Raw genomic sequence first — 21807 nt, 5'->3', positions numbered from 1 at the left:
CCTTTCACCAACAGAAAACATTTGGACCATCAGAAAAGGAAACATCCAGGAAAGGACGACCCAGCCAGAATCCTACACCAGACAAGAATGGGAAAACATTCTTCCCCCAAAACTCCATCAACTGGTCTCCTGACCTCCCAGATGTTTCCAGACTGTTGCCAAAAGAAGAAGGGATGCTACACCCTGGTAAACATGGCCCTGTTCCTACTATTTTTTAGATGAGTTGCTGCCATCAAATTCAAAATGAGCTCATATTTTTCCTGAAATGTTAAAACGCCTCAAATGTTTCTCTTCTACTGTGAATCAAATCTGGGTTTATAAGACTTTAACATCGACTTCAGTTTTTTTTTTTTTTTTTTTTTTTTTTAATTTAGAAAGCGAACCAACTTTTTTGGAACTGTGGCTATAGATGAACACAGTTTAAGCGGTCATTTGGTCCCCTATTGTAAAAACAGTAACACAACCCTATTAAACCATTCCTGGATAGTACTCTAGTACTGTCTTTGAAATTAACCCCCGCTGACCAGACTGAAAACCAGCCCCTGTGATTGGTCGAGCCATTTTCCCGTGAGTGAGCATCGTGTTCATAACGTACCCACAGCCAGCAGCGGTTGGTAGTGGTTGATGTTCTTGGTGGTAAGAGGAGGACACATGCGGATGGCGAAGGGTGGCAGCGGAAGGCCTGACAGCAGACCGGTGAGAAGGAACTTCAGCTGCACTTCCTGCTGGTTGGACGACGGAGGCGGAGTCTCTCCGGCGATCAGCGTCTGACCTACGAATCAAAAACATTTACAGCATTATAAAAGGAGTGACTGGGTCCCATTCAGCATGTTAGACATTATCTAAAAACATAATCCAGGGTAAACATGGTGTCTGTTTACTGAAAAACCATCTCTATGACTGAAGCTCCATTAAGAATATCCTATTATGTTGTTTACTCCTGGTCGCACTCCTTTATTATCCTGTATGCGTTAAAATAAGCGTGTCCCATGTAAAAATAATGTGTTCATTAAAACCACTGGAGCTGATCTAATTTAGATGATGTGTCTGGAAAACGTCTGCGCTGGGATGATTTCCTTAAACGGATCTTTATATTCTCTATTCTTCAGTTTGATTTGTTAACATCCTCAGAGAGAGTTTGAGGAGGATTTATGGAGGAATCCTGCAGCAGTCGACCATGACGCTATTTCATTAACACAGCAGACACACTTTAGATTTCTCCCTGCACGACTCACTGGCAGACAGAAATGTGGCTTTAGAAATGTTAGACTACAGCGGAGGAGAAGCCTGGCTTTATTTTGCGTGTGTGTTAAAATAAACTAAGATATCAGAAAGCAACAATTAAGATACGAAATAAACTGCAAACAAAGGCGTCCTAAGGGTAAGAATGTCCATATAAATGGTACCTTTTGATGCCATGTGTTGTACATACACTATATTGCCAAAAGTATTCGCTCACCTGCCTTGACTCACATATGAATTTAAGTGACATCACACTCTTAATCCATAGGCTTTAAATGTTGGTCCACCCTTTGCAGCTATAACAGCTTCAACTCTTCTAGAAGGCTTTCCAAAAGGTTTGGGAGTGTGTTTATGGGAATTTTTGACCATTCTTCCAGAGGCGCATTTGTGAGGTCACACACTGGTCCCACAACCCTTAGACTGCCTGTCAACAATCCTGTCTCTGAGCTCTGCAGCTCTGCAGCTCCTTTGAACTCATGGCTTGGTTTTTGCTCTGTCATCATCCCAACAGTGAAGCGTGGTGGCAGCGTCATGCTGTGGGGGTGTTCTCAGATATCACTGTCAGCTGTGAGGCCTTCTATAGAGAGGAGTGTGCCTTTCAAAATCATGTCCAATCAGTTTAATTTAGCACAGATGGACTCCAATCAAGGTGTAGAAATATCTCAGCAAATATCAAAGAAATGGGCAGAACCAGAGCTACATTTACAGCAGTGATACTTAAGGTGTGGCTCCAGGGCCACATGTGGCTCTTCTGTGAGGATTTGTTGCTCTTTTGTGTCTAAATTTGAAATATTACCACCTTGGAAAACCATATAAAAGGGAAACTATGACCTCAGAATTATCCATTCTGACATGCTGTTTTGCTGCTCTTTTTTTTTTTACCCTTTTTTCCACTTGAATCCCATTTTTACCTGTTTTCACCAGAGTTTGCCTCTTTTATCCTGCCTTTTTGTAAATTGCATTTTCCCTTTTTTTGCTACTTTTGCCCATTTTTTGCCATTACATGTTAGTTTTTCACATTTTCCCCCACCTTTCTGGTGCTTTTTGCCAATTTTAGTCACTTTTAACTCATTTTCCCACACCTTTTTGCCAACTTTAGTTATTTTTCACTCATTTTTCACCACCTTTTGCTACTTTTTGCCAAATTTAGTCATTTTTAACTCATTTTCCCCCACCTTTTGCTGCTTTTTGCCAAATTTAGTCATTTTTCACTCATTTTCCCCCACCCTTTGCTACTTTGTGCCAACTTTAGTCATTTTCACTAAATTCCCCTATCTTTTTGACGCTTTTTTGCCAAATTTAGTTATTTTTCACTCATTTTCCCCCACCTTTTTGATGCTTTTTGCCAAATTTGGTCATTTTTCACTAATTTTCTCACACCTTTTTGCTGCTTTTGGCCAATTTGAGTCACTTATCACTCAATTTTGCCTAGTTTTTGTTGCCTTTCTTGCCATTATTGCAATCTGAAAGCAATTTTTTGTCACACCTCACCCATTTCTGCTACTTTTTCTCCATTTTTTTGTGTCACTTTTCACCCATTTTTTGTCATTGTCTGCCTATTTCACCACCGTTCACCCATTTTGGCCATTTTTTTGCAGCTTTTTTACCTATTTGGCCAGCTTTAACTTTTTTCATTGCCACTTTCACCCATTTTTCCCTGCTTAGATTGTGGCTCTTGCAAAGGTGTTTTCAACAATTTGTCTCCTTGGTTGAGCAGGGTTGAGAATCACTGATTCACAGTGTTTTTATAGAGGCTCTGAACACATATGTCAATGTGATATTTCAGCTTTTATTTTTTAAAGATTTGCAAAATTTCTAAAATTCTGTTCTCACTTTGTCATGATAGGGTACTGAGTGAAGATTTATGTGAATAGAAATGACTGTTAACCTGACACGTCAGATGGATGTGTTTCACACATCCATCTGGGAATGCTTCAATAGGAAACATTTGAGAAAAGGCAGAGGATCTGAAAAAAACTTGGAGTGTGATTGGATGAACGTTCTGTCTGTCACATCTCTATGGGCCAATCAGAGCAACAAAACACGTGACGCAGCCACTATCGAGCTGCGCTTGCGCAGCTACGGGGAATAACGTGAAACATGGCGCCTATAGACATGTAATACTCAACTTTTTGAAAAGAAAACAACTCACTGCTGTTCTTTGTTCTTCTTTTAACAAAGAAATGTCGTCAAATTCTGATAAAACTGACACTTTAGCAGCATCCACGCTAAGCTCTTTTGCCATAATTGCACCGGCCTCTTGGTGTTGCTTGTTTATTTCACAACTCTACCGTGCCTGAAAGTACTGCCCCCCGTCGCTGATTGGTACTGTCACTTTCTAACCGGGCCCAAACGGTTCAGGTGGGAGCTTAACAAGATGGATTCGCCAGTGAAAAACAAGGAAATGTGCGTATCCATCTGCTTTGCAAGGTTAAATGACTGTAACATCAGGCTGAGACATAACAGAACCAAAAAAATTAAAAACTTTCTGAGTGAGCTGTGTGTTTCTGTGCCACGTTCTGGGTGATAGCATTAAAATAAACAGGATAATGATGATCAAACACCAAACAAACTGTGTTGCATCAGAGATGTGCATTTATCTGTCCTCTACGTTTTTATTCCAGAGCTCATTACGGGTAAAACTTTTAGCTCGGTGTCACCCATCAAATCCAAAGTTCTTCTTTTAATCTGTTTAATTGCTGCAGAAAAACACCAACGTTGTTTGTTTTCTGAAGCCTCTGGTGTCGACTCAGGCCGTTAATGAGCTAAAAAAGAGCCGTGAGTCGAGACAATAAAGACACAAACCAATGTTTTATCTATAAGCTCCATCCATTTTAGGCTTTATGGCTGCTTTTATTATGGTTGATGCTGCTTTTTCTCTCTGTTCTGACGGCGATCAGACTGTTAATGACCTCATTTAATACTTCCTTTATGGCCGGTCAGATCTGCTGCAGAGCTACAGGACATCCTCTGAGGGGAAAATAACCTTAAAGTTATAATTAGTACCACTGGAAAACTTCCATCAGACTTCATTTCAAGCACCGTAACAGCTGTCCATGCGTTGGAAAGTAGATGTCTCTTTAAATGAGCACATGCAGGGCAGAGGATGTTTGGGCTGTCACAATGAGAGTTTTAACTTTGATGTGACTCTAGTCGATTTTAGACACTAGAGATACTTCAGCTGACAGATTAGAAAAATATGTTTAGGTCCTGGGCACCCAGTCTCAACCATGACAGACAGACAGGAGCACAGCTGACCCCTCCCATTCCCTGACTCTCCTGAGTCAGCATTAGAAACACGGTCTAACAACGATACCCCAAAAGAGAAGTCACCACAAAGGAGTCTCTGTCCATCAGACCAGGTCCAGACCTCACATGACCAAGGACCACGAGCCCAAAGACTCTGACTTAAGTCTGAATGCCCAGCGAACCCATCACTCTGAGGCAGAGTCTGCAGTTGAAATGGAATGTTTTACAGGCTTTAAAGGAACACACCATCTTTAAAGGCAAGGATGGAGTGTTTTATTGGCTTTAAGGGACCACATTATCTTTTATCAGCAAGGATGGAATGTTTTATAGGCTTTAAAGGAACACACCATCTTTAAAGGCAAGGCTGGCATGTTTTATAGGCTTTAAAGGAACACAACATCTTTAAAGGCAAGGATGGAGTCTTTTATTGGCTTTAAGGGACCACATTATCTTTTATCAGCAAGGGTGGAATGTTTTATAGGCTTTAAACATCATCTTCATTAAAGGCAAGGATGGAAGGTTTTATAGGCTTTAAAGGACCACATCATCTTAAAAGGCAAGGATGGGATGTTTTATAAGCTTTAAAGGACAACACCATCTTTTATCAGCAAGGATGGAATGTTTTATAAGCTTTAAAGGAACACACCATCTTTAAAGGCAAGGATGGAGTGTTTTATTGGCTTTAAGGGACCACATTATCTTTTATCAGCAAGGATGGAATGTTTTATAGGCTTTAAAGGAACACACCATCTTTAAAGGCAAGGATGGCATGTTTTATAGGCTTTAAAGGAACACAACATCTTTAAAGGCAAGGATGGAGTCTTTTATTGGCTTTAAGGGACCACAGTATCTTTTATCAGCAAGGATGGAATGTTTTATAGGCTTTAAACATCATCTTCTTTAAAGGCAAGGATGGAAGGTTTTATAGGCTTTAAAGGACCACATCATCTTAAAAGGCAAGGATGGGATATTTTATAAGCTTTAAAGGACAACACCATCTTTTATCAGCAAGGATGGAATGTTTTATAAGCTTTAAAGGAACACACCATCTTTAAAGGCAAGGATGGAGTGTTTTATTGGCTTTAAGGGACCACATTATCTTTTATCAGCAAGGATGGAATGTTTTATAGGCTTTAAAGGAACACACCATCTTTAAAGGCAAGGATGGCATGTTTTATAGGCTTTAAAGGAACACAACATCTTTAAAGGCAAGGATGGAGTCTTTTATTGGCTTTAAGGGACCACATTATCTTTTATCAGCAAGGGTGGAATGTTTTATAGGCTTTAAACATCATCTTCTTTAAAGGCAAGGATGGAAGGTTTTATAGGCTTTAAAGGACCACATCATCTTAAAAGGCAAGGATGGGATGTTTTATAAGCTTTAAAGGACAACACCATCTTTTATCAGCAAGGATGGAATGTTTTATAAGCTTTAAAGGAACACAACATCTTTAAAGGCAAGGATGGAGTGTTTTATTGGCTTTAAGGGACCACATTATCTTTTATCAGCAAGGATGGAATGTTTTATAGGCTTTAAAGGAACACACCATCTTTAAAGGCAAGGCTGGCATGTTTTATAGGCTTTAAAGGAACACAACATCTTTAAAGGCAAGGATGGAGTCTTTTATTGGCTTTAAGGGACTACATTACCTTTTATCAGCAAGGGTGGAATGTTTTATAGGCTTTAAACATCATCTTCTTTAAAGGCAAGGATGGAAGGTTTTATAGGCTTTAAAGGACCACATCATCTTAAAAGGCAAGGATGGGATGTTTTATAAGCTTTAAAGGACAACACCATCTTTTATCAGCAAGGATGGAATGTTTTATAAGCTTTAAAGGAACACAACATCTTTAAAGGCAAGGATGGAGTGTTTTATTGGCTTTAAGGGACCACATTATCTTTTATCAGCAAGGATGGAATGTTTTATAGGCTTTAAAGGAACACACCATCTTTAAAGGCAAGGATGGCATGTTTTATAGGCTTTAAAGGAACACAACATCTTTAAAGGCAAGGATGGAGTCTTTTATTGGCTTTAAGGGACCACAGTATCTTTTATCAGCAAGGATGGAATGTTTTATAGGCTTTAAACATCATCTTCTTTAAAGGCAAGGATGGAAGGTTTTATAGGCTTTAAAGGACCACATCATCTTAAAAGGCAAGGATGGGATATTTTATAAGCTTTAAAGGACAACACCATCTTTTATCAGCAAGGATGGAATGTTTTATAAGCTTTAAAGGAACACACCATCTTTAAAGGCAAGGATGGAGTGTTTTATTGGCTTTAAGGGACCACATTATCTTTTATCAGCAAGGATGGAATGTTTTATAGGCTTTAAAGGAACACACCATCTTTAAAGGCAAGGATGGCATGTTTTATAGGCTTTAAAGGAACACAACATCTTTAAAGGCAAGGATGGAGTCTTTTATTGGCTTTAAGGGACCACATTATCTTTTATCAGCAAGGATGGAATGTTTTATAGGCTTTAAACATCATCTTCTTTAAAGGCAAGGATGGAAGGTTTTATAGGCTTTAAAGGACCACATCATCTTAAAAGGCAAGGATGGGATGTTTTATAAGCTTTAAAGGACAACACCATCTTTTATCAGCAAGGATGGAATGTTTTATAGGCTTTAAACATCATCTTCTTTAAAGGCAAGGATGGAAGGTTTTATAGGCTTTAAAGGACCACATCATCTTAAAAGGCAAGGATGGAATGTTTTATAAGCTTCAAACAACAACATTATCTTTAATCGGCAAGGATGGAATGATTTGTAGTCTTTTACAAATCTGCTGTGAGGTTCCCTGAGGGAAGCTGTGATGACAAACCCTGCAGTTGCAGTTAGATCTTTCCTCGGTTTTTTTTATGTTTGTGACGGGAAATATCAGTGTGATTGAAGCTGTCACAATATTTATTGATTGCTGATTAATTGATTGGCATATCTGTTTGTTTTGAGAGGAAATGCATGACTGTATAAAAACTAAAACCACGCATTGAAGGTAAACCTGGTTGTGTCAGCTTTTTGCAATCATCAGCAGATATTAATAAAAGCCTGTCTGTCAGTGAACTTTAGCAGGCTGCAGGCCGCTGACATTCACTCCTAACAAAAGCTTCAGTGAGCAGCTGTCAGACGCAGCATCGCTGCAGGCTGCTGTATGTGTTTAACTCTGACTGCTCTCTCTCCCCCGAGGTCTTCTGCTGCTTGAAAAAATAGAATAATTCTTTCATTCTGATTCCAAACACACGTTCTCGCTGAGATCGGAGCTCTACGGTAAACCAACAAAGAGGAGAGAGAGAGGAGCAGACAGAGATGGAGGCACATCATAAGCAGGAAGACGAAGAGTAGGAGGGGCCGAGCTCTCAGGGGAGTCTTTGAGAACATCCAATCAAACTGGAGCAGAACGAAGGTAGCAGCAGTCAAACTTTAAGGATGGTGAACACGAGTGTACGAGTGCCCAAGTCTGAGTCAAGTCAGAGGAGGGATCAAGCACGAATCACCTGAACTGAAGCACAAGTCTGCCTGCTGGCATCAGAAAATATCAGACGTGATATCCTCATCTACGACTCTCTCTAGAATCCACGTCCTCACCTCAGCTGATCCAGCATCTCTGCTGTCCCCTCTCTTTGAACTACAGTTAAATAAACTGATCATCAATATTCATCAGCTCCAACTTTTTTAATTTATTTTTTCATCAACTTCAATTGTGACAAAAATGACCAAATACTTAAATATTTTGGGGAAGTTAACCCTTTAAATTCCAGTTCAACTCCAAACAGCCATGGTTGTTTTCATGTAAAAACTGCTATGAAAAAATTACAGATTAATATTGTCCACTTTTTTGTCTTAAATCTACTCATCAACTTTAGTCCTGATTTAAAAGACTACCGAATCTTTAATTATTTTACAGATTTTAACCTTTTAAATGCCAGCTTGAATATACAGGTGTGATTTTTAGATAAAAAAATACACAGAGAGTAAGTTATTTTCTAAAAAAAAACATGATTTCGGGCAGGGGAAGTTTTCTAAAGCGTAGTCTTGGATGTGTCAAAGATTAACAACAAAATTTATTTTGATGCATGGGTAGTATTTTTGTAGTGTCAGATTTTAAGTTCTGCACCCTAATGAGCCAAAACAAAAACATCCACAAGTAAAGCCTGCTTTGAAAATATTACAGATTAATATTTTCCAATTTTTTGGCATAAATCTATGAATCAACTTCAGTCATGATTTTAAAAAGACAACCAAATATTTAATTATTGTCCGGATTTTAACCCTTTAAATTTTGAATACATGGTGCCAGAGTTTTAGATGAAAATAACTTGACAAAATGAGCTATTTTCTATAAAATACAAGATGGAGTGCAGACTTGGATATGTCAAAGATTAACAGCAAAATTCATTTTGATGCATGATTTGTTTTTTAGTAGTTTCCAATTTAAAACTTTCCTTCCTAATAAGCTATTCATGGACAAAAATGTCCCATTTACTCCCATTACAATCACGTTTAATAATCTCTCTGCTATAGCAGAAGAAAAATCCATGAATTTTATAATGTCATTAGTGTATAAATCAATTAAAGTGTCATTAGTGTATATACCTAGATTGCACAATTTCCTCATTATTACCTGTTAAAGAGGCATGTATCATACACATCTGAGCCCTGTGCTGTTAGGCCTGGGGTGCCACAAGGGTCTATACAGGGTCCTCTGTTGTTTTTACTTCATCACCTTTGAGTCAGGTTTTTTATCTTTGCTCTTCACTGTTTTCAGGATTATTTAAAGTTGTGTATGGGCGCGCCCATGGTCAAGTGGTTAAGGCGCACGCCATGTTCGCAGGCGACCCAGGTTCGAATCCGGCCCGTGGCACTATCCCCTGCATGTCTCTCCCCGCTCTCTCCCCTGTTTCCAACTCTATCCACTGTCCTATCAAAACAAGGCCAAAAATAAATCTTAACAAAAAAAAAAAAAAGTTGTGTATGCCAGTAGTCCTGCAAAGGTGGGTCTGACACAGCTAAACTATTGTAATGTCCTTCTATGGGGTTTACCAAAGAGTGTTTGAGGTTTGCAGATGGTCCAGAGTGCAGCAGCTCAGGTTGTGTAAATATGAGAACATTACTGCAGTGCTGGCCTCTCTCCTCCTCCTGTTCAGGCTAGAGCAGACTTTAAGGTGCTGCTTCTGACTGATAAAACAGCAAAGGCATTGCACCATCATTCCAGTCTGATTTGGTCCCAGGCTCCCTAAAGCTGTGGTTCTCAAATGGTGTGGCAAAGCAGGCAAGTCTAGGTGTACCATGGGAATTTGTGTCTTATGTTATTACTACAACTTTATGGCAAGTACTGTAACTAGGCCTGCACATAGATCTGGCTGGACCCCTGAAAAACCCAAGACAATTGGTTTGTGATTTATTGATGATGTCAGTGTATGTGTGTTGGATGGGTAGCATCGGTGCTAGCATCCTGGCTAGCAGTTACCTCATTAAGAGCTGAAAAGCATGGCAAGTTCTTATTGGGTTGAAACTGGTGTTAAAATTATTAATTCATGCTATTTTCAACCAAGTTAACCAATTTTTCTACCCATTTTGCCACTTCTTTTGACAACTTTAACCATTTTGCTGCTTTTTTTTTTTTAGCATTTTTACCAATTCTCATTACTACTTTTGATCCATTTCTGCCACTTTTTTTGGAACTTTTTGCCCAATTTTGCTGTTGTTTGGCCATTTTTTGCCATTTCCTCCCACCGCTTTTAACCCCTTATTCCCGCCTTTTAGCAACTTTAACCCTTTTGTGCCACTGTTCTGCCACTTGTGATCTATTTTGCCACCTTTATGCCAATAGTTGCCCACTTTTGACTTTGTTTGACAACTTTATTGCCCAATTTTGCTCCTATTTATCACTTTTAACCCATTTTACCATCTTTATACAACATGTAACCCTTTTAGGCCACTTGTAACTCATTTTTGCCACTATTTTGACACTTTCAACAAGTTTTTGACAATTTCAACCCATTGTTTGGCCACTTTTTAACCAATTTTCACCCATTTCTGACTTTGTTTTGCCACTTTTTGCCAAATTTTGCCATGTTTTTTCATCATTTTAACCCATTTTTGCCACCTTTTCCCATCTCCATGATCCCTCAGTTGGCTGGGCCTCAGAAAGTTTTCCCCTTTATCTCTCCTTATAGGCCACCATGACTGTAACAATATTTAAAAAGTCTATTTTGTATCGATTTAAATATGGTGTGCCTTGAGATTTTGGCATAACCTTAGGTTTGCCTTGGGCCAAAAAGTTTGAGAACCACTGCCCTAAAGGCTTTAAAAACATTTCTCACCACGGCGTGCTAAAGACTGGGGCAGGCTGTCCTAAATCTTGAGTGAAACCAGCGTTCATGCACTCTTTGACATCATGGACAACATTTTAAATGTTAGTCAGAGTCCAGTAATGCTCGCTCTCTCTGCAGCGTGCAGTCACACTCGAGGGCAGGGTGGAGGAGTCAGTGGTTGTATGAAGACGAAGGACTAGAGAGACAGCTCCTTACACCAGTATGTGGAGAAAAAACAACAACAAATCTACCTGCATGTCGACCCATGAGTTTGGGAAAGGCTGCTGTGCAGAAAAATGTGACAGACAAACAAGCCTGGATAGGAAAGGTTTATTACTAGCAGTGGTTATGATGTAATTTAGTTTCCGTCTCACCAATCATGCTGTTCAGGGACAGATCCTGAATCCTCTTCTGGTTTGGACCCAGTGGAGCTCCGCAAAACGCCACGGGGGAGTAAAGAGGCGACAGACCGGAGCTGAGAGACAGAGGGAGAGAGAATTAATTAAAGACATTCAGAAAATATGGCAGGCTTTTGTTAAAGAGGGTTAAATAAACGCTGTAGGTCGGGATGGATGTGAATCATTTTTCCTAGATTATAGACAGGAATGAGACAGCAGCAGCATGATGAGCTGAATCCTCATATCGATTAGATGCTCCTCAATAAAACATAAAAATGTGTTCTGGAAATCAATTACTGACAGAGGCTATACAACCAGGGCTCCACCTTTGAAAGATCAATAGAAGGGAGTTAAATGTGTGGCTTTAAATAATTACTTTATATAAGGCCACCTTAAAAAACCCTCTAAAACCAAAGCAGCGTCTGAAAAGACTTATAACAAAACTTCAACGTTTACAGGAATCTTTATTCCTCAGCCTCTGTAGCAGATAGAGACGTGAAATAAAAACCACTAGGAAGCTCAAACTCTTGGCTCAACGTGTAAGTAACTGCATTTACCATGAAGTTCACAAACATTTTTAAAATCATCAACAATCATTAAAAAGGAAAAATTTCAATTTTTGCCAAGATTCCTCCACATCACTGTGGAGGAATGTTGTCCCACTCTTCTCTGAAGAATTGTTTTAATTCAGCCATGAATGGCCTGTTTAAGGTCATGCCACAGCATCTCAGTCAGATTTAGGTCCAGACTTTGACTAGGTCGCTCCAGAACCTTCATGTAGTTTTTAGTCCATTCAGAGGTGGACTTGCTGGTGTGTTTGGGATCATGGTCCTGCTCCATAACCCAAGTGTGCTTGAGCTGAAGGTCGTGAACTGATCCGGACATTCTCCTTCAGGAATTGTAAACAGCAGAATTCATGGTTCCATCAATTACAGCAAATGATCCAGGTCCTGGATCCAGGTCCACCATGTTTTACTGTTGGTACGATGTTCTTTAATGAAATGCTGTGTTAGTTTTACTCCAGATTTAACAGCTTTTCTCCCTGGTGTTGTTGTAAACATGCTGTTAAAGGACATGAAGATATAGTACCAACCTAATCTTGTACTGGTTAGATTGGCATGACACCTAGGGCCTAGACTGGCCTGTGTGCAAAAGGCAAGGATGGAATGCCATCCTTTGAAAATGATGTCATCCTTTAAAGATTATTTCATCCTGGGGAGATGATGTCATCCTTTAAAGATGATGTCATCCTCTGAAGATGACTTCAATTTTGAAGATGATACCATCCTTTGAAGATGATTTGATCCTCTGAAGATCATTTCATTTTTTGAAGATGATGTCATCCTTTAAAGAAACGTTTAGGCTTCAAAGGATTACAGGCATTTATGGAATGTCTAATATTTAGGGCTTTTCTCCTCCATTTTTACCAAACAGTCGGCCATATTTGGTAACTTCTGGAAAAGTTGGTGGAACTGTTAATCAGTGAGGGTTAGGGCTCTGAAAAGTTCAACTTTCATCTCATCAGTCCACAGAATATTTTCCCAAAAGTCTTTGGGATAACCAGGATGTTTTAGTCGAATGTGAGATGAGCCTTTCATGTTTTTTTCAGCAGTGGTTTCGGCCTTGCATCTCCCATGATGCCACTCTTGACCAATCTCTTTCTTACAGCTGAATCATCATTTAAAAACTGATGTTTTACTAAGACTATCTGTGTCTAATATCAAAATTAGTTTGATGATCTGAAACATTCAAGTCTGAAAGATATGCAAAAGAAAGGAATCAGGGAGGACAAGTATTCTTTCTATCTCTGTTATTATTGATGAAACTAAGTTTTTTAATGAAAAACTGAATTCATCTTTTTTTCAAGTGACATCAACTGACATAAAAAACACTCAGTGCTGTGACAAAAATCAGCTGATACTGTTAACGTTTCCAGGCTCAGGACACTGAGCTCTGAAATACTGAACTGGTTTGACTGTGGACAAATTCCCTATGACTACAAGCCTGATTCAGCCCTTGAAACATTCATTTTATCACTTTATCAAACCTACTTTCACTGATTTGTTTGCCTTAAAATGCCTGAAAATAAATATGACACATCGTTATCCCAGACATGCAGGGGATAATCATTAATGTAGAATCAAAGAGAACAGCCATTGTTAAATAATCCTGAAACAGAAATCCAACCTCTCAGAAACTGTAGGTAAATCAGCCTAAACAGTTCTATAATTAGAGCCTTCATCACTCAGAGACTAACAGAAAAGCACACCTTTAATTCAGTGATGTGGTTTTATCCTGTTACCTAAAATAAACTCGCTGTGATTCATCCTGGTCTCACAGAGAGGAGAACAAAACCGTCTCCTCGACAGCAGAAAGGGAGAGAGCGGTCTGTCAGGGAGAAACACGGCTCATCAGCTCCAAATAAACACTGAGGAGGCTCCTTTAAGGTTACAGAGATAATGGAGTTTAAAGACATCTGTGTGTGATCAGGAGCCTGAGCTGGTCTGAGATGGTTTATATTTCATTATGGGTTTTGTTAATGCAGACTGAGACTGCTTCATAAGGAGGGTCTCAGTCCACTCTGGAATGGCAGCTTGTCCACAGAACAGTTTACAAAAACATTTATCACTGATTACGGCCATTTTTGCCACATTTTTCCATATTTGACCAATTTTTGTCTCTTTTTGCCCATCTTCCCCACTTTTAACCAATTCCTGCTACTTTTAACCCCTTCTTCACTACTTAAGCTGCCTAATTTTGACACTAAATCAATTTTTTGACACTTTTAACCCCTTTGGCTACTTTTATACGCTTTCACTCCTAAGCTGCAGGTCACTGTTTTTATGCCCCTTGTTGACCCTTTCACCTTTCTTAACCAAATTTTGCTTTTTCATCCTATTTTTTCTACTGTTATACTTCTTGTAACTTCCCATTTCACCACATTTTTAACCACCTTTTAGCTGCTTTTCACTTTATAGTCGCTTTGACCCTTTTTGCCTTTCCTAACCCATTTTCGCCACTTGTGTCCTATTTTTGTTCCTTTGAACATATGTTTGCCACGTTTTTGCCCATTTTTAACCGTTTTCCTCCATTTTTGACATTTTTAATACATTTTTGACACTTTTTGCAAATTTTTGACACTTTTAGGTCGCTTTTCACCATTTTAATGCCCATTGTTGACCTTTTTGCTTTTCTTAACTCATTTTTGCCACTTGTATCCCGTTTTTGTTCCCTTGAACACATTTCTGCCACTTTTTAACACTTTTTAACACTGTTCACCCATTTTAGACACTTTTGATACATTCCTGACAGGTTTTGCCAATTTATGACACTTTTACTCATTTGGCTACTTTTTATCCACTTTTCAACACCCTTTGTTGCCCTACCTAACACATTTTTGCCACTTTTATCCCATTTTTGAAGGAATTTCTGTCACCTTTGACAGTTTAAGCCGCTCTTCCCCATCTTTATACCCATCATTGACCCTCTTTGCCTTTCCTAGCCCATTTTTGCTACTATTATCCCATTTTTGAACAAATTTTTGTCACATTTAACCAATTTTTGACACTTTTTGACACTTTGAATCCACTTTTCACCATTTTTATGCCCATTGTTGACCCCTTTTGCCTTTTTCCTAATCCATTTTTTCCATTCAATCCATTTTGTTCTTTCAAACCCATTTTTGTCACTCTGTAGCCACATTTCACCACTATCCCATTTTTGCCAATTTACCCTTTTTTTTTTTTCTTTTTGCAATTATCTAAATATGTTTCCCTAGAAGTTAATTCAGTTCTTCTTTATTCTCTGGCATCCTAACGTTTGTGCACATTATGTCTTAAACTGACCTCGATCCAGCCTTACCCAGGTAGCATTGAGCTTTTTGGATAAATCCAGCTACCGTAGCCAGATGAGAATGTGTAAAAACCACAGACAGACCTGAAGGAGCTTCAGAAACAATCACACTCATGTTTTTTCCCTCTCCTCAGGCCGCTATCTGTATGACATTTACCACAAAGGTCATGAAGATCCAGCTGTTTATCTGTGAGTCTTTGTTGGCGCTCATACCTGGGATTAGCAGCAGCTCTGCCAGTGTGAGTTTTCAGCTCCCACAGCATGGCTCGACCATCACTGACCATCAGCGCAGCGCTGTTCTCATTGACGGGGCAGATAACCATACGATACGGCCGCACTGTCTTTGTGACTCGGATGGCATCGCACTGAGAGCGCAGGTCGTACACGAGCTCATGGACGCTCTGCTCGGGGTCTGAGGAGGAGGAGGAGGAGGAAGACAAAGGAGAGAAACAGGAGGAGATAAGTGGGAGAATTAATTTAAAGGAACCAAATGAGCATTGGGGACGATTTTTATGAAGTGTGAGAGAGGAGAAAAGGAGCAGGGAGAGATAATGGAGAAATTTGAGAAGATAGGAAGACAGGAAATTATACCAGAGAAGACCACATTTATCAATGAAGTCCTCAGACTGTAATTCATACAGAAGAATGTCTCAATAACTAGATTCTATCCTGCCAGTTTCCAAACACATATCTATTAGAGATGTAAAAGAAATGAAATGAAACTTCAGTACAACCATGTGATCAGCATGCATCAAGCATGTAAGAGAAAGTCTGAGGATGGATGGGACAGTCAGAGAAAAGGGAGATGGATTCAGATTATCCTGACACAAAGATGAATGAGTCTGTGCAGTAATAAGGCTGCAGGCTGTGCACTAAGCTGTGTGAGGAGGTTTCACACCTGTCGCCTCCTCTGTGGAGCTGATGGAGGTGGTGGAGCGACACACTCGCAGCGTGATGCAGCCGTTCTCATGGAGGCAGTAGAGAGCGTCTCTCTGGGCACAGGGGATCACCTGAAACAAGGAGGGAGAATAAAGCCTGATTTATCTGGCTGTGTTACATCGCAGTCACAGTTAGGTTTCCTGCAGTCAGCACGATGTCGCGTATCTTTGAGTTGGCGTGTCTCCATAGCTCCACCTAAACACTAACAGCAGTGTGATGAATATGCAAAGTAAATCTACAGTTTCTAGTCCTGCTGTGGCACTTCCTGCCTGTTTATGTGCAGAAACCAAGCATGTTATGTTATAGTTGGAGCTGATAGTCACTGAACATCAGCTGATTATGCTGCTGTTATTGTAAAGAGGAAAAGAGAGGAGATATCAGCACCAGCTGAGGCAGCAGACCCATTTTAAACAGTTTTCATCCACTTTTAATACATTTTTAACACTTTTTGCTAATTCTTGACACTTTTAAGCTGCTTTTTCTCCATTTTCACCATTTTTATGCCCATTGTTAACCCTTTTTGTCTTTTCCTAACCCATTTTTGCCATTTTCTTAACATTTTTTGTTTCTTTGAATCCATTTTTTGCCACTTTTAACCTATTCTTTCTACTGTTTTAATTTTTTTTACTTCCTATTTACCACATTTTTGCCACTTTTTTAGATGCTTTTCACACTTTTCTACCCATTATTGACTCTTTTTCCCCTGTCATAACTGTTTTTTTTTTTGCCAATTTTATCCCATTTTTAATGCAGTTTTCCACTTTTAAATCCAATTTCACCAAATTTGCTGTCTGTTTTTGCCACCTTAACCCATTATTGCTATTCTTTCCTTATTTTTGCCACTTCTAACCCATTTCTGCTACTTTTAAAATCTCATTTCAAAACTTTTTTGACCACATTTTTAAGATAATGGGCTTACATTTTTAAGAGGGTTATATACTAAGGCACAGATGAATGAGAAAAGATATTTGGGATATTTATTGCTTTGATACGATTGGTTATTATTCCAGTTAAATGAATGGATATCACAGCTTAACTTAAACATGGGCCCCAAGTTTGAATGGGTTAGGGTGACTATTCTAGAATGTGCATGGCTGTGTTCAACCATCTTCAGGTACAGTAGGGGTCATGGGTCTCTGGCACCTTTATGTTGCAGGTCACGGGCAAAGGTTGAGAACCCCTGCTCCAAACATGTCACAACTCATGAAAATCTGGCAAGATAACCTCAGAACCATCTGCTAATCAGGCCTCTGCTGACTTTGGTCATGGGGGTAATCAACCCAACATGAACCTGATTATCTTGTCGTGGATGGCGGTCTATTTTGTTCTGTGTTTCTTGAGTTCACATAGACCTGCTGAACTTTGCTCCAGCTCTGACTGTACGCAGTATAAATGCCCCCTGCTTGTTTCCCTTGTTTTTCTGAGCTCCTGCAGTTTTACACTCCAGCCCAGACTTTTTCTGAAGCTGTGTCATCAGTCATGCAATTTGGCCATTTGACAAGCTCTTTGTAACACTTAGAGGAGGGAGGAGACGGCCGGACGGCGTCTGGGCTGTTGAGTAATAAACCTCTGCTCTCTGCTTTAATAAAACTCTGCAGCTCTGTGACTCCAGGATAACTCTGAAAACAAAGACCTGCTCTCCATCTTTGAGCTGTTTGACAAGAGGAACAGTTATTAAGACCAAACAGCCCAGAGTGAGAAATGAAGCTGATGAAGGAGGACCAAACCCTACAGGAGGGCAGCTCAAATCTTCAATACTTTGACACCAATGTGCTTCAAAACCAAGAAATACAATTCATCTTAATGATCAACAGTATCATGAAGTATCAAGACATGCAGACGGCACTAATGCAACCCCATACCATCAGAGATGCATGCTTTAGATCTGAGCTCATTTAACATGGACTGAGGAAGCATGGAAAACTGTTCTGTGGTCAAAGAATCCATTGATGGCATATCCTGTGGACTAAAGAGGAAAGGAAGCATCCAGCTTGTTCTCCTGGCTCAGTTCTAAAGCCTGCAGCTATGATGGTATGGGGTTGCATAAGTGCCTATGGCGTGGGCAGCTCTAACATCTGGAAAGGAACTATCAATGCTGAAAAGTAGAGAGGGGTTTAAGAGCAACATCTGCTCCCATCCAGACAACGTCCCTGTCAGGGAAGGCCTAGACTATTTCAGCAAGACAATGCTAAACCACATACCACATCAATCACAACAGCATGGCTTCACAAGAGAAGAGTCCGGGTCCTGAACTGGTCTGCCTGCAGTCCAGACCTTTCACCAACGGAAAACATTTGGACCATCAGCAAAGAAGACCCAGCTAGAATCTACATCAGACAATATGGGACAACATTCCTCTCCCAAATCTCCATCAGCTGGTCTCCTCACTCCCCAGATGTTTCCAGACTGTTGTTAAAAGAAGAGAGGATGCTACACAATGCTAAACATGGCCCTGTCTCTACTTATTTCTTTACTTTTTGAGATGCCATCAAATTCAAAATGAGCTAATACTTTTCCTGAAGTAGTAAAATGTCTCAGTTTCAACATCTGATATGTTGTTTATATTCTACTATGAGTAAAAAATGGGTTTAGGACATTTGACAATCATTCTGTTTTTATTTACATTTTACATAGCGAAACAATTTTTTCGGAACTGTGGCTTTAAATCTAAGATACGCTAAAGTCTGATAAACTTTTCATCACCGTTGGTATATTGAAACTCCAGACATCTCCCTCCGTCATCCCCAGTCACTCAAGTTAAAGGATGAATGGTATTAAAGGATGACTGGTGTTAAAGGATGAATGGTATTAAAGGATGACTGGTGTTAAAGGATGACTGGTATTAAAGGATGACTGGTGTTAAAGGATGACTGGTATTAAAGGATGACTGGTGTTAAAGGATGAATGGTAGTAAAGGATGAATGGTAGTAAAGGATGACTGTTGTTAAAGGATGACTGGTGTTAAAGGATGACTGGTGTTAAAGGATGAATGGTAGTAAAGGATGACTGTTGTTAAAGGATGACTGGTGTTAAAGGATGACTGGTGTTAAAGGATGACTGGTGTTAAAGGATGAATGGTATTAAAGGATGACTGGTGTTAAAGGATGACTGTGTTAAAGGATGACTGGTGTTAAAGGATGACTGGTGTTAAAGGATGACTGGTGTTAAAGGATGAATGGTATTAAAGGATGACTGGTATTAAAGGATGACTGGTAACCAGTACATTTGTCACTTCCTCACAGAGCCTCTGAACTCAGAGTGAAAGCAGGATGAACAGTGACATTTAGAGGCGGTTCAGTTTCCTTTGGCAGCTCTGCAGCCTTCACAAATCCTTATCTAACACCTTCAAAGCATTCATCAGTTTTTAATTAAAACTCCGGACTCCAGAAGAAGGAAATATTCACGTAAAGGTCTGTGAAAGCAATGACAGAAAGGAGCAGAAAGAGAGACGACATGTAGAGCTGCTTTTTGAAGCTCACACCTTGATGAGGTGAGCCGTGAGAGAGGAAGAGAAGTGGGGGATTTTATCACTCATGACAGCAGGAATTGGCTCCCACTGAGAATCATCCATAAAAAGAGACAGATTTTGGTAAAAGCCTTTGTGTATTGCAATAAAAGTAGAAAGCTGCTGCTGCAGCGGGTTCATCTGAGGGAAGGGAGACGGCGATGGTGTGGGAGAGGTGTTAGAGCACAGCCATTCTTTATTTTACTTCACCTACAAAGACCTAAGACATAACGATGCACTGCTCAATAGGAAACTCTCTGCTTTATCCTGACCTTTAAAATTAAGGCTGTTTCCACCAAACAGTCACTTCAGTGCAGTACATAATAAAGTCCTGTGCTAAGACACACCCTAAATGCCTGTTTTCATCTAAATAACACCAGCTCTGTCATGTTTTGTTGCTCTGATTGGCTCGTAACAGACAGAGCATTTGTCCAATTAGCCTCTGAGTTTTATTTTGAAAGGTTCCACCCTTTCTTAACATCATCCGGATGGTGTTTCCCAGATGGATAATGCCATGTAAGTGTACAACAGTCGCCCTGGTGTCAGCTTAGCTTCAGGTAAGATACTTTAATGCAGAGTGTCACCTGGATGAAGGGCACCCCCGAGCGCTCGATGGCCACCACGCCCACCGTCTGGCTGAGCTCCAGGTCCAGGATGAGGATCTCTCTGGGGTACAGCAGCAGCATGTGGTTCCTCTTAGACGGCAGGTAGGACAGTTGCAGGCAGTCGTTCAGCGTCACCGCCTCGGCACTTATGGAGGGACAGAGACGAGGACAGAGAAGGGAGAAAATCATTCATTAAACTGATGAAAAATTCCTGCATACTCATGCAATGATAAGGTAAGAGTCTAAAACACATATTTAACTTTAAATTGATTTAGCCCTGTATTTTCAGAAGGTTCTACTCTTATAATTTTAAACACGATATCCTGCACACAAGAACTGCTTGGAGAGTAAAAGTTAATTTTATTGTATTAAACTGAAAATCAAAATCAAATATTATTCAACTTCAGGATGTCACAGCTCACCTCAACCTTAAAAAGTCACCTCAAACCCAACAGAACTGCTCTGATCAAGCCTAAGTCAATCTAAGAAAAGTATGCATGTACATTATGTTGCCAAAAGTATTCGCTCACCCATCCAAATAATGTAAATCAGGTGTTCCAAACACTTCTATGTCCACAGGTGTATAAAATCAACCACCTAGGCATGCAGACTGTTTCTACAAACATTTGTGAAAGAATGGCTCGCTCTCAGGAGCTCAGTGAATTCCAGCGTGGTACTGTGATAGGATGCCACCTGTGCAACAAGTCCAGTGGTGAAATTTCCTGGCTCCTAAATTTTCCACAGTCAACTGTCAGTGGTATTATAACAAAGTGGAAGTGATTGGGAGCGACAGCAACTCAGCCACCAAGTGGTAGGCCACGTAAAATGATGGAGCGGGGTCAGCAGATGCTGAGGCGCATAGTGCACAGAGGTCACCAAATTTCTGCAGAGTCAATGGCTACAGACCTCCAAACTTCATGTGGCCTTTAGATTAGCTCAAGAACAGTGGTAGAGAGCTTCATGGAATGGGTTTCCATGGCCAAGCAGCTGCATCCAAGCCATACGTCACCAAGTGCAATGGAAAGCGTTGGATGCAGTGGTGTAAAGAACGCCGCCACTGGACTCTAGAGCAGTGGAGACACGTTCTCTGGAGTGACCAATCACGCTTCTCCATCTGGCAATCTGATGGACGAGTCTGGGTTTGGTGGTTGCCAGGAGAACGGTACTTGTCTGACTGCATTGTGCCAAGTGTAACGTTTGGTGGAGGGGGGATTATGGTGTGGGCTTGTTTTTCAGGAGCTGGGCTTGGCCCCTTAGTTCCAGTCAAAGGAACTCTGAATACTTCAGCACCAGTGCACAAAGCAAGGTCCATAAAGACATGGAGGAGAGAGTTTGGTGTGGGTGAACTTGACTGGCCTGCACAGAGTCCTGACCTCAACCCCATAGAACACCTTTGGGATGAATTAGAGTGGAGACTGAGAGCCAGGCCTTCTGGTCCAACATCAGTCTGTTACCTCACAAATGTGCTTCTAGAAGAATGGTCAAAAATTCCCATAAACACACTCCTAAACCTTGTGGAAAGCCTTCCCAGAAGAGTTGAAGCTGTTATAGCTGCAAAGAATGGACCGACATCATATTAAACCCTATGGATTAAGAATGAGATGTCACTTAAGTTTGTATGGGATTCATGGCAGATGAGCAAATACTTTTGGCAATATTGTGTAGAAGACCTATGCAAATGAAACGATTAACATTGTAA

The 21807-nt window shown here is 40.2% G+C and overlaps 1 protein-coding gene across 1 annotated transcript in view; it reads right to left on the bottom strand.

Annotated features, from left to right (window-relative positions):
• wdr11 (WD repeat domain 11) overlaps positions 1-21807 on the bottom strand; it is a 127892-nt gene that overhangs the window by 89930 nt on the left and 16155 nt on the right. The window contains exons 6-10 of the mRNA XM_041789390.1: positions 20088-20253; positions 15958-16069; positions 15273-15471; positions 11184-11284; positions 596-772 (exon numbers count right to left, since the gene is read on the bottom strand). Of these exons, the coding sequence (XP_041645324.1) occupies positions 596-772; positions 11184-11284; positions 15273-15471; positions 15958-16069; positions 20088-20253 (755 nt within the window). The remainder of the gene's footprint in view (positions 1-595; positions 773-11183; positions 11285-15272; positions 15472-15957; positions 16070-20087; positions 20254-21807) is intronic.

This window comes from Cheilinus undulatus, linkage group 6 (assembly GCF_018320785.1).
Source record: "Cheilinus undulatus linkage group 6, ASM1832078v1, whole genome shotgun sequence".
Lineage (NCBI taxonomy): Eukaryota > Metazoa > Chordata > Actinopteri > Labriformes > Labridae > Cheilinus > Cheilinus undulatus.
This window is presented reverse-complemented; position numbering and strand designations above follow the sequence as displayed.